Raw genomic sequence first — 14,065 nt, forward strand, 5'->3', positions numbered from 1 at the left:
AGTACTCTGGCATGCACATTCCCCACACACAGTCATACTACAGAACTAAGAGTTAAAGTGATATTTACTCTTCTAGATATATTTATTATGTGTGTGTGTATGATTGTTTTTCCTGTATGTATGCATATGAACCGTGTGTGTGTGTGTGTGTGTGTGTGTGTGTGTGTGTGTGTGTGTGTGTGTTTCCTATAGAAACCAGAAAGCATTTGGATTTACAGACGGTTGTGATATTTTGATCCTGTTTGTTATTTTTGTTTTGATTTTGACTTTGATACTGGTTTTATAAAACAAGGTCTCATATAGCCCCCAGCTCACCTCCAACTGATGGTGTAGCTGAGGATTACACTGAACTCCAGATCTTTCTGTTGTGCTAGGATCATAGGAATATAGCGCCATGCAGCATGGAAAAGTTACTCTCAATTAACCTGTTACACACCTGCTATACTTTACTAGATTCAATACCTTGATACTTTACTGGGTTCAACACCTTCACTACAGAGGCTGGAGATCAAGCAGTGAGGAATTCACATATCTTAAACTCTACCACAGACATCCATGTTCCAGCACCCACCAATTGCATCCAAGGTGGCCTATTTCAAACAATTGTGTACAGATTCATGTCCAGAACTATTCCACTAATCTGCTATTTCCACTCAGTATAACAATTAACAAGAACTCATTCTTTATCCATAATATAAACATAACCAGAAAGACGTATACCATTGTCTGCTTTAGGCTTCAAAGCCCATCACTTCCATAGATAATTAATGTGATATGTGTTGAAAAACAAAATAGACAATATGTTATTTTAAACAAGCTCTGAAAATAGCACCTCTTCCATAAACCATTCGGTGAATACTCCCTTGAATAACTAATGTAACCTCACACTCCTCAAATACTGTGTAATTAGAGTTTTACCTTATATGACTTTCCTGGAGGGATCTAATTGACCTTGTTGCATGCTTAAATAGAATGAGAGTGAAAGGGGTGAGCAGTAAACAGTCTCTTCAAGGTCTGTATTTTGAATGGGAAGAACTGCTCTTCTATATGGCAGCACTGGATTTGAAGACCGTATGTGGGAGGAATGTCCACCTGGGCTGGAGGGCAGAGTTCAGTCTGATCTACACCCTTCCCTGCCTGAAGAGCTTCAGGCTATCATCTTAGCTTCAGATTTTCTTGTTCTCACCTACAAACCAAGAAATACATGCTATAGAATTGCTAGACATTCCACCAGGCTTTCAGAAGCGACTTAGAATATGGTGTTCTGGTTATCTGGTTTACACGGCTCACCTCCAAGCTCCCTGCAAGTGTCTGCTGACTATGCACAGAAGAAAGTTAATACAGGTTGGAGGTGGCTTTCAAACATCACAGCAACTGAGGCTGTAACCGGTGGTAGAATGTTTGCTTAGCATGTTCAAAGTCTCAGATTCAATCCCCAGAACAAAAACAAACAAAAAGCCCTGGTAACACACACTTGTAATCCTAGATACTCTGGAAGGCCAGACAGAAATTTAAGTTTAAGGGAAGCCTGGGGCTCCAATAGCTTGAGGCTAAGCTTAAGAAGATCATGTTTCTAACATAATAAATAAATCGCACACACATATATAAGAAAGAACAAAGAGTGTAACTCGGTAGCAGAGCACTTACTTAGCATGTGTAAAGCCTTGGGTTTAATCCTGAACACAATAAAAAATAAAAACAATGAAAACAGAACAGACATACTTTTGAGCCAGGCATAGTGGCAGACACTGTTAATCCCAGCACTCCAGAGGCTGAAGCAAAGAGATCTCTGTGATTTTCAAGCCATCCTAGTCTACATAGTGAGTTTCAGGACTATGTACAAAGGCCCTGACTCAAAGAAACCAAGCACAGCAAGTCCAACATGGCAACTGCTTGCCTCAGGCTGGAAATGTGACCCTGGCTGTTTCTGACAGGTAGGCTAACAGGAAGTAGGCAGGAATCCTTGGGAACTTTGAACAGAATTTCATTGATCACTACTCAGAATCTCCTCACACTGAACCGGGAGACTTGTACCGGAGAATGTTTCACCCAATTCTGCATGCCTGAAAGCATATCTCTTAATTTCTGAAAATAGGCTAAGAAAGGACCACTTTTTTCTCAGAACATATATTACCCTTACATACATGTAAGAACTCTTACCATTAGAGTGTTGGCCACATGGCAGACATAGTAAGAAACAACAACTAAAAGATGGCATTAATTTAAACCTTCAAAATGGAATTTGCATTACCTCAGTATTAACAGCTTCCATTGGTCTTTTCTTGATTTCTCCTATGTCCAAGTAACTAGAAGGGGAAAAAGTAAGGGTTGCTTTTACAGGTTTGAAGTCAGTTAAATAAAATGTTTAGACATTACTAAAAAGCCAACCCAGTCATAGAAAATGTATAAGCCTGAAGCAGAAATCAGTAGGTACTACTGCGTTGTTCACACAGCCTCACCAACCAGAGCTGAAGCATTTGTCTAATGGTTAGGAAGCATTTCTCCCTTAATAGTAGTTTCTTACTCTGAAATTACTCTCCTTCCCCCTCCCAGTAACCCTACACCTTTCCTGCTCTCTTCCATTATTTTTCTTTTTTAGAGATAGGGTTTTATATACTAAAAATTAGGCTTGAACTCATGCCTCCCCAGCACTGGGATTACAGGCATACACCACCCATGCAAGTACTCTACTGATGGCCTCACTCTCTAGCTATATAATGTAACCCATTCTATGAATTCTAGAAAGTCTATGAATTGCATTAATTACAAAAGTTAGGTAAAAAGGACATAGTGAAAACCTGGGAAAGACAGACTAGGGCATCAGAGTCAAACCTGGGAAAAACTGGGTAGTTTTCCCAGTGACACTGAAATGCCCAGTCATTTAGAGTGTTTTAGGTATTGAATCAGCTTACAAACAGATGGGGGGGCTAGTTAACCTCTGAGACTCTTATTATCCAATTTCTTTTCACTACAGATGTATTGTCTTTGTCAACTTCAGGGGATTAGCCCATCAGTGTGATCTAGTTCCAGTTTTAAATGCTTCCCAAACTATCTTTGAAATAAAGGATACTAAGTAATTACTTTAATATATAAGTATAAATCTAGCTTCTAATTTATAACCACAATTAGAGACTCAACTATCTTAACTACTATAGCAGACAGCTGTCACTAAAAATAATTTATTCAGATGCTAAAGGCACCTGCCATTAAGCCTGAGTTCCATCCCTATGACCTGCATGGTAGAAGGGGAAAACTGACTTCTCAAAGCAGTCCTCTGACTGTCACCCTCACACTGCAATATGCACACACATACACACATTTGCATACAGACAATGATAATAAATGCAATAAATTGTTACAAGTTTATATATTAGAATTAACTTTGGCTATTGAACTGGGTTCACCATTGACTGGTGCTGTTTGGTTTTATTGGACAGAATGTTAACAGATATGAAATTTAAACTATATTTCTCTATGCAAATGCAAATAACAATTGTGTAAGATGGTGTTAACAATTATCTCAGCAATGAAATGGGTCTTTTTGAATTTCCTGGATGTATTTCTATCTAGACAAAAAATATTCTCATTAGTCTCAGAACTAATGGGTTAATGGAGGTGAAACAACTCCAAAAATGTATGAGGAACATTTTAGAGGTACGTGTGTAAGCACTTGTAAGTGTGCATTTGGTCGTGCACATCCTGCAACTCACATGTGGAGGTCAGAGAACAATTCTGCGAATGGGTTCCCTCCTTCCTTCCACCTTTACATGGGTTTCAGGGGTCAAACTTAGGTCATTATGCTTGCAACACAAGTACCTTTACCCATTGATCCATCTTATCTTGGCCCCAAGAAAAGTTTTGAGAAAAGAATTGCCTAAAAGTACTGTAAAAGAAAGTTTTAAAACCTACCTAAACCTTAGAGAAGGTGTCAAAAATATTAGAAATGTCTAAGTGAAAGACATTCCAGCAGGAAACTGATCATCACTTTCTGACAAGTATTTTGCTGTCTTCTCCAACATTATGTTGGCTCGAAGGGAAAACCTCTGAATGATCCTCAGCACTCCTCAGACTCTCCTTTATTCTGTCAGTTGCTTTGGTTGTTATACAAACATACAGTGCTAAACTTCAAACATCTAGCACTTAAATCTTTAGTGTCTATCCCTACAGACATAGATACTGACAGATACTTGAACACCAATTTCAGCATGGAAAACTAACTGTGGGGACTTCAGTAACAAACTCAGTTTTTGTGTTTTGTGTGTGACTTAAAAGTAAAATTTAACACTGCAGATCCACTATATACATATAAAAAGTGGTTTGAAAAGCAAATTCTGTTTATCTTAAAGCTGTAGTTTTTCATCCTGAATTGGTAGCAAAACACCTACAAAGAGGGACATAAATGACTATAGTCTATACCTTTCAGCTGTCAAAAATCTAAACCAAATTTCCATTCTCATGAAAGTATTCTGTCTCTAAGTGGAATGTTTTTGTTGTTTTGCTGTTGTTCTTTGAGATGGGAGCTAACACTGCCCAGGCTGGCTTTGAACTTACTCTGCCCAGGTTGGTCTTTTTTTTTTTTTACTTTTTTTTTTTTCCAGGTTGGTCTTAAACTCCTGATCCACCTGCACCTATCTCCCAAGTGTTAGGATTACATGTCCCACTACACCCAGGTATGGAAATAATTTAATTTAAAATACAGACATAATGCAAGATGATGGCCATAGAGGTGTCTCACATTTATAAGTATACCAGTATCTTCAAAATGCTTTCATAGTCTAGTTTTTACCTTTTTATTTTTTTAACATAGGTTCTTGTGTGTCTAAGGCTGGCCCAGTACTACATAAAACCAGGTTTGGTGACGCTTGAGAGATAGAGGCAGGAAGATATTAAGACTCAGCCTGACCTTGAACTTCCTGTGTAGCAGAAGATGACCATAAACTTATGATCCTCCTGCCTCTGCCTCTTAAAGGGTTTCAGATGTGTACACAACAGCTGGTTCTATGTGGTTCTGGGGATCAAGGACTTTGTGCATGCTATGTACCCAACTCCTCTATTGATTGGTTGATTCCAAACACTTGCCCATACACACACAGCCCTAAGAAGCAAGCAAAGTCTAAGTCCTCTTGTTGAACTAAGTTTCTGGAGGTTGAGGCAGGAAGGTGGGAGTTCAAGGTCATCCTTGTATACATACAGATGACAAGCCTGGACTATGTGAGAACTTCTCAAAGAAACAAAACAGTTCTAGATTTCTTTTAGCCAGTGTTTCACTGAGCAAATTTTTCTGGAGTTAGACAAATCATGTTTAAGGGACACTTCAGAGAAGTAAAAAATAAATTCAGAAGTACCCCTTGTCTTTTGTAAGAAGACAGTTTCCATTCCCAGAGAGCAGGACGGGTGGAGCTCATCTTATACAAGCCAGGTGAGCAAAGGCACTAATAGAGAACTTCAGGAGTATTTGGGTGAAAATGCTTCCATACAATTAGAAAATAATCACAGGAAATAGATTCATAGTAAATATTTTTTAAACTATTTGCTATCCTGGGGCCCAAGATAAATTTAAATTAAAATAATCTATTTTGAAGCTATAGATTATAGGATTATCTATGATTCCACAATCCCATTGGTAGATACAGCCAAGAAATAAAAAGTGGCAAACAAATGTCCACAGAAACATTATTCATAATAGCCCCCAAAGAGAACTGGCTAAATCCATCAACTGCTTAATGCATGAAGGAAAACTATTACATCCATATCATAGACAACTACTCAACTGTAGAGTGGCACTGATACATGCTACAGCGTGGATGAGTTTGAAAGTGTCACAGTGGCAAACACAACAGACAAAGCCCACGTATTGTGGACACTGTAAGTGCAGGAAAGAGTTAGTGGTTTGCTCATGCCTGGAGAAAGAGGAAGTTGGGAGGTGTCCGATTCTTCAGGAGAGTGATCGAGATATTGTAAAATGGATTCATAGTGATGGTTCATAACTTTGGAAATCATGGAAATGGGTGGATTCACAAAAATGTGTGTCAGTAAAGCCTTAAAACACTCACAGAATGTAAAAGTTTACTATGCTATCCACTCCTGACAACTCTAAACTCCCACATAAACTTCAGTACTTTTCTTACTATTGCTATCTCCTTATGATTTGCATTAAAATTGCAGGTGGAAAGTTCTCAAAGATGAGTCAAGTCTGTCCATCTTAGTTCGTTCACTACACAGACCTTATCTCTGTTGCTAATTCACAGAAAAGAACCGTGGAGGAGCTCCCTGTCGAAAGCAGCCTGTGGGTCCTAGAGAGAGATGTACACAGACACAAAAGTGGACTTTTCCAAGCATTGTGTGACTAGCACAAATACCTAGGACGTGGGAAGAGGGCACAGTACCTAGCTGTGTGCTTTCTGCTTGCAATGAAGGAACTCAAACAATGAGGAGGGAAATCATAGCAGAGCATCCAGCCCTTGGAATTAATTCGTAAGAAGTCTTTTTTGTTTGTTTTGTTTTTTTCCCTTTAAGCTAAAGGGATGGACTTTCGTAAAAACTAAATAAAATAAGCCTGTAATCTCATACTTCAGAGGCTGAGGAAGGAGGACAGCAGATGGTTGAAGGCCAGCCTGGTCTACATAGTGAGTTTCAGACTGGAGCTATGGAGATCCTGTCTCGAAATAACAAAACAGTGTTGTTACTTCTACACTGTTTAGCCAATCGTTAAATCTGGACCTACTGCTTGCTACTGGAGTGAAATTCCTTCGCCAGTTTCAACTCTACCTGCAACTGCCAGCTCCTAGCTAGACTGAACGAAGGCAGCCTATCAACCATGCCCCACAGCCCAGGACACACTGACTCACTTGAGTTTCTTGAAGGCTTCCTGGCCCCCGGCCACGTAGTTGCCCCCGCTCTCAATCTGGTCCAGTTTTCTGATGCGGTGGCCTGTCCTCGGGGTGTAAATGTTCCTAACCGCCCCAAAGGGCGCCTGCACGCCCCCCGTCACTTCCTTGAGGAAGACGTCGAAGCTGGACACCTTCTTCTCATGAATGACGACACGGCGCCCCGCGAAGAAGGGGTCCCCATTGCGGTACACCAGCACACTCTTCACCACTGGCTGCGACAGGTGGCTGGACCTGGCGCTGGGGCCGTTCATCTTCCGTGCTGGACACCGGACCCGCTAGCACTCCGCGGCCCTGCAACACCAGTTCATGGACCGCCTCCTGCAGAGACAAGGAAAAGCCACTCGCAGGTGAAGAAGGGCCAGCCCTGCCGGGCCAGCCCCAGCTAGGAGCAGTTCAAGTAAGGCGCGGCTCAGAGGACCAATCAGCGCTCCGCTCGCAGGCTCGCACACCTGTCTCTCCCGCCCCGCAGCGCCCAGGTGTGCTGTCTGGGAACCCGCACCGCCCGGGCTTTAAACCCCTGCGCGAGCTGGGACAGAAGGGACAGCGGCGGACGCGCGCACTTAAGCGCGCGCACACGCACACGCACTCAAGCGCACATTATTAACATGGCGAGATTCAGAGCAAACATCACATCCGTGTTGTTTCTCCCAACTGCTTCATTTTTTTCTTTCCCTTGTCTTGCACTCTAATACCACCAGCTCATTCGCTTCTCCCCCACCCTCGCCGCCCACTCCAATAAAGCCATTAAGATCCCCAGCTAAAGTTGCCCGGATTTCTCCTCTGAGGAAAACAAACTACTTAAAAATGCATTGAGAAGTTCCGACGCTGTGGCGCACATCTGCCATCCTAGAATTGGAGCTGCTAGGACTGGAGTATAGGCCAGCCTGAACTACCTGTCAAGTTTTAAAACAGCCTCAATTATAGACAAATATCAATAAATTAAGTAAACTGAGCAGATAGAAGCAGAGGGGACTCTCGAGTCAGAAACCCCGGCACTCTGGTCTGGCCAGCGCCGCCCAGTGGTGAGGCTCCGGTGGGCCTTTCGCAGTGGTACCTACCTACACTCGCGGGAGAGGGGGAGGGATTGGGGGAGGGGCGCAGGTGGGGGCGGGGCGGGTTGCAGGCGCTGGGGCCACACCACTGTGAACCCTAGCCGTCCGACCGCGCGTCGCTAGCATCGGTTCTCCAGCCACCGTTAGTGTTTACTGAAGGCCTGCCAGGTCCGCGGGGAGTCCAGTTTGTGGTTTTTTTTTTTTCCCTCTCGCTGTTTCCATAGCAACTGCAGCCTCGCGCGGAGAATTAGCTTAGGAACTGAGTCTGGAGTGCCCTTGCCTTTCTTGGGCTTCTCTGGTTGCCTCTGGTATCAAAGTCGTAAAGGTGTTGAGAATGAAGTTACCATGCCAATGCTGTGCCAGTGTGGTTCTTGGAGACCGACACACAGCTTGATAGATAATACCCTACAGTATTTTCAGTGCTTACTATGTGTCTCAAAAATAAAAAATAAAAAATAAATAAATACATTGGGGACAAATAAAAACATATACATAACATATACACATACACATGTACATATACGTGTACATATATTTCTGCTGAAACGAACCAAACCACTGTTCCCCTTATTCTACATTTTTAAAGCAGGCACTCCCTTTTGAATGGGAAATGCCCCCATAGGCCCATGTAGTGGAAGACTTAGTCTCCAGCCAGTGGAGTATTTGGAGAGAGTGTGGAACCCCTTAAGAGATGAAGTATCACTGAAGGAAATAAATATAATAAAGGTGGGTCTTCAGGTTTTCAGACTTGCCCCATTTTCTCGCCAGTCTCTGTTTCCTGATCCACATAGTTGTGAACATGCAGCCACTAACAGCTCCTGCCACCCTCATGCAACCACATGCCACTGGGGTCCCTAGCATGATGAACTGTAGCCCCTCAAACGGTGACCCAAATAAATCTCTCCTTATTTCATTTGTTTCTTGTTAGGTGTTTGGTCACATAGATGAGAAAAATGGCCAATAACAGCAGGTGTTCATAATTCATCATATCTGAGTAAAAATAATTTTTAAAACAGAACATTAAACATTTAACAATGTACCAAGCATTGCATGGCCCACTTTACATACATTATCTAGTTTAATGCTCATAATACTCTTCAGATGTGGAAATGAACATTCAGAGAAACTGAGGAAATTTACCTCAAGTAACTTACACACAAAACTTCAAACTCAGTCTACCCTATTACAGAACTCCCTTAACTGTGGGTTATAACAATATGAAACATGAACATGTGAGAATTGCAATATGAGACAGGGTGATTGTGGTTTCTTTTGGTTTGGGTGTTTTTGTTTGTTTGTTTTTGGTTTTTTTTTTTTTTTTTGAGAGAGAGGATCTCATTATCCCAGGCTATCCTCAAACTTGCTATGCAGCAGAGGATCATATTGAGCCTTTGGTCCTCCTTCCTCTATCTGCTGAATACTAGAATTTCAGGCATGTCCTGCTATGCATGGATGCTGGTGATGAAACCTGGGAGCTTCCAGCATGCTAGGCAAGCATTCCACGATCTGAGGTACATCAAGCCACAGAAACATTTTCATTTAACAACACAAACCACAATGATGTCTCGAACATTGGCAGCTTTCAAAAGGGCAAAGAGAATAGACTAATACAGAGAGCAGGAGGAGCGAAATTCTGGTTCTGGGAACACATAAGTGGAGGGTTTATGGGGAAAGTAGCTATGAAAAGTCAGCTAAGCACTCAGACCTTCAACCATGTAAAGTTCCCATCCAGCACGAAAACATGGTCCCTGCTCAAAACTTAAGAGGTTCCAGAAGGCAGGCCCAGAGCACTAAATGAAGCCCAAGATCCTTCTAGGTGTGGGACACTTGCCACCAGTCTGTGAAGCCACCCACATCTGGATTCCATGACTTTCAAGATGAAATCTCCAGCTAGGGTTTATCTCCCGATCAAGGAGCAGTAAGATAAAAACTTACCTACATTTTCAGCTCCCTGAACTGAATCAAAGAGGAAACGAGAAAGTCACCTGAGTACTGGCTGCTCGCTTTCTCTGTACCCTGCTCTGTGGAGTTGTGGGAGCCAGGAGCCGCTGCTACATGCTCCAGCCACCTTGATTCTACCTGCTACCATGCCACCTGGCATGATGAACTGTAGTCTCTCAGAGAGCAAAATAAAACTCCCATCCATAAAGTGGCTTATCAGGTATTGGATCAAAGCAATGAGAAAGCAGCACATGTTTTCCTAAAACATCCTCTTTTCCTTTGCTTCCTTCTCTACAGTGGACTCCGCCTATTCATTTGCTCAAAGCTGGAACATGACCATTCCTACTACTTATATAGTATGACTGCAACACAGAATCAAAGTGCAAGGAGTCTGCAGTTTCTCTCCCTGCTCCTTGCATTTGCTAGGTTGTTACTGAAGTTCTTTTATGAGGCAAAACCCCAATAGTAAGCAAATGAAACATGCTTTAAGAAGCCAGAAAGGTCAGATAAGTCATAAATGAGTGAGGTTGCTCACTACAGAAAAGATGTGGAGATGTGTGAGAGCACACATTGAAAGGCAGGGAGGGTCCCTTTTCAGTACTTCTTAAAAGATGAACAAGATGGCCCAAACAGATATTTAAAGAAGTTTTAATGTGCACTGACAGTAGTACCAGACTCTGGACACCTCCTCAAGTGTTTTTCTATCGCGTTTTTCTGCTGACTCAATGTAACCAAATCTACAGCATGCATTTGTGAGTGTTCTTCAGCCACCAAGATTTGCCAACCCCACTCCTTAAGTATTTCTTAAATTCCTTTATTCCATCCCTTTCCTATCTACCAAAAGCAATGAACCATCCCTTAAAAAAAAAAAAAAAAAAAAAAAGACCCTTTCTCTAGTTTTGTTTCCCTATTTTTCATTCTCCACAACCAGCCAGCCTGAAAGACAGTTGTAAAGAAAAATGTATTCCTTTCCCTTTCTAGCTTAAAATTCTGCTGATGATGCCATGTGGTGGTGGCACATGCCTTTAATCCCAGCACTGAGACAACAGAGGTAGTGAATTGCTATGAAATTGAAGCCAACTTGGTCAGCAAAGAGAGACCCCCGCCTCAAAAAAACAAAACACTCTGAAAATGCTTTCCTTTCTCGGGGGGGGGGGATGTGGCATCATTAGCTAAGCTAGTGTTCCACTGTCCTACTGACTCATCCTCTGTTCACTCTTATGGCCCTTTCTCTGCCCCTCTAAATCCAAAGCTTACATCTCTACCTCCTTTAGTATCCCTTTGGCTGTACTTTCTGCTCCTACCCCACCCTCTCCCAATCTCCATTTATCTGGCTCTCTCCATGTGTCAATCTTCTGCTTATGTATCATTGCCTCCCGAAATAATATCTGCTCCACTCCCCAGATCAGGATGAGTACCTCTATATATTACATATTGTTCTTCTGTCATTTTACCATATGTAATTATGTCTTTGGGTAATGATGGGTTTAATCATAAATCTTCACATAAGTGTATGCCTGATCTTAGAACTAACTGTATGCTATGTATAGAACAGGGAAAGGATTTTTGTTCATGCATTTTACCAGTGCCTAGCACAGTAAGGAACAAATAATTATTTCATGAATAAATGGAAATTTTATTATTAAAAATTTATGAAAATAAGCTGTAAAAAACTGGAAAATCTTCCTATGCCACCAATTACAATTTCAGGCCAGCAAATAAACATTCAGCAACCAGAGAGTTTGGGAAGGGGTATTGTTTTTTGTTTGGTTGATGATTGGTTAGTTTTAATTTTGGGGGTTTCTTTTGGTGGGAGTTGAGAAAAGGTTTTACTACTACTGTTGTTCAGATTTTTTTGTTTGTTTTATTTTATTTATGTTTGTTAAAATGAAAAGTTTGGCTTCAGATAGAAAATGACTGGTGTGTGCAGACTGGATCAACCATACAGAATAAGATCTCTTGACCAGGATTAAGGTGCTGTTTGTTGCTGGGAGTCAAACATAGTGACCCCACAGGACACACACACACTAGGCAAGTGCTCAATCACTAAGCTAGGATTTTAATGTTTATGCAAGACAATACAACCATGAATGAGATGAGGAGCCAATTTCTAACTTGCCCTTACAGAATACTATAGCTGCTTTTCAGGTCTCAGTCTCTGAATGAGCAAGAATTTGGTTTCCTTTTTTATTTTTTTAACTTATTATTTTCTTAATTTACTTTAGTGTGTGTGTGTGTGTGTGTGTGTGTTTGTGTGTGTGTGTGTGTGTGTGTGTGTGTGTGTGTACGCATGCGTGCTTAGGTACAGGTATTCGCAGAGGCTAGAAGAGAGCATAGGATTCCATGGAGCTGCAGTTATAGGCAGTTGTGGGCCACCTGACATGGGTACTCAGAATGAAACTCTGGACTTTTGAAAAGCAGCAAGCTTTCCTATTGCTGATCCATCTCTCCTGTCTCACACTAAAACCCAGAGCCTCACTTACAGTTCCCATGAATGTGATCTGCAAACACAACATTCACGGTGATTTTAGAGACAGTTACATTATAACTAAATTATATTTATGCCAAAAAGGCAAAGTTAGTTTGGCATTAGAAAAATATATTATGTTTTTTGAAATATATATGTATGTGTGTATATATATATATATATATATATATATATATATATGAAGAAAACCCATTTGATTGTTTCAAAAGTTATAGGTCAGATTCAATATTCAGTTAAGACAAAAATCTCAAAAAAACTAGGAGTAAAACAATTATGGGGGACTTTGGCTGTACCAAGCAATAGAGTGCTTGCCTAACATATACTGATTCTGGATGCCTGGGTTCCAATGTCAACATCAAGAAACAGCAATATAATTGTAGCAACATAACAAAGGGCACTGACCGAAGTGAAACTACTACAGACTTCACAGCTAAAGATAGAATATTGGATATGGCTTCTGTGAGACTGAGAACAAAAAGAAGCTGACCTTAGGCATGTCATTGGAAAGAGTGCTATACTCCCTAGCCTTATACTGAGGGTATTAGCACTTATCCCCGTGGCCAAATACCTGATGATTAAAGGAGGAAGGCTTTATCTTGGCTCACAGTTCAGAAGAATGCATTCCATCATGGTGGGGAAAGCATACCAGGTCCATGGCCCCAACTAGAAGCAAAAGCAGAGAAAGGGAATGCCAGCACTCAGATTCTCCCTTTTTCCATTTTTACTGTCTGAGACCTCAGTCCATGAGATGGAGTATTCACATTCAGGATCTGTCTTCAGCCTCACAGGCACACCCACAAGTCACCCCATTAATACCCTAATCAAATTGACAATCTCAGCTAACCATCACACTGTGCCTTAAGACTTGACAGATGTGAGGCATCTGAGATAGCTCAGCATCTAAAAGCATTTGTGGTCTTTCAGAGGACCCAGTTTCGGTTCTCAGAATCCATACGGTACCTCGCAGCCTCGAGTAACTTCAATGCCAGGGGACATGAAGCCCTCTTCTGACTTCTGTGGGGCAAGACAGGAATTTGAGTGCAAAACACTCATATACATAACAATAAATCTAAAAAGTCTAGACTTGATATGATCTAGTGAAAACATAGAAATGAAATGAGTTGAGCCTCAGTGAGAGAGGACAAATGGTCTCCAACCCAGGTCTGGCTTGGAAAAGAGAGGAGAAAACCAATGACTGAGGAAGGAATCATGATGAAAGATAGCAGTGTTCAGATGGCAGACCCTATCAGCAAGGATCCTGAAAACTGAGAAAATGGTTGAGGCTGCTGAGAAGAGCCCTGGCTCAGGGTAATCAACATGCCCTCCAAGGAAAGGGAAACCCAGACCTCATGGGGTTCCAGAGTCCCTGGGTTCCATGGTCATTTGTGGAAACATTCCTGCTCTATCAGAGCTGCCTCTGGACTACATATATGTACTATTCCTTATCTGCTGGAGATAACGCCATAGATTCCAAGTTCCTAGGAATGGGAATGGGAGACCTGAGCTTCCCTCTGCACTCTCCCCTATGCTTCTGCATCTGGGCTGGGATTTCCCTGAAGCATCCTTCCCCAAGGAATAGGTTTAGAAACCCTGTGAACCATATGCCCAGAGGCCCTATTAGAGTGTGTGGAGACCTGGAGATGTGACTGTGCCTCAAGAGCAATCCATGGAGGAGCCCCATAGATGAAATCACA

At 41.8% G+C, this 14,065-nt stretch overlaps 1 protein-coding gene across 1 annotated transcript in view; it reads right to left on the minus strand.

Annotated features, from left to right (window-relative positions):
* Window positions 1–7,460, minus strand: part of Dcdc2 (doublecortin domain containing 2) — a 161,627-nt gene extending 154,167 nt beyond the window's left edge. Inside the window, exons 1-2 of the mRNA XM_051194507.1 lie at window positions 6,849–7,460; window positions 2,252–2,306 (exon numbers count right to left, since the gene is read on the minus strand). Coding sequence (XP_051050464.1) covers window positions 2,252–2,306; window positions 6,849–7,141 — 348 coding nt within the window. The 5' untranslated portion in view covers window positions 7,142–7,460. The remainder of the gene's footprint in view (window positions 1–2,251; window positions 2,307–6,848) is intronic.
* Window positions 7,461–14,065: the final 6,605 nt, after the last annotated feature.

This window comes from Phodopus roborovskii, unplaced genomic scaffold, assembly GCF_943737965.1.
Source record: "Phodopus roborovskii unplaced genomic scaffold, PHOROB, whole genome shotgun sequence".
NCBI lineage: Eukaryota > Metazoa > Chordata > Mammalia > Rodentia > Cricetidae > Phodopus > Phodopus roborovskii.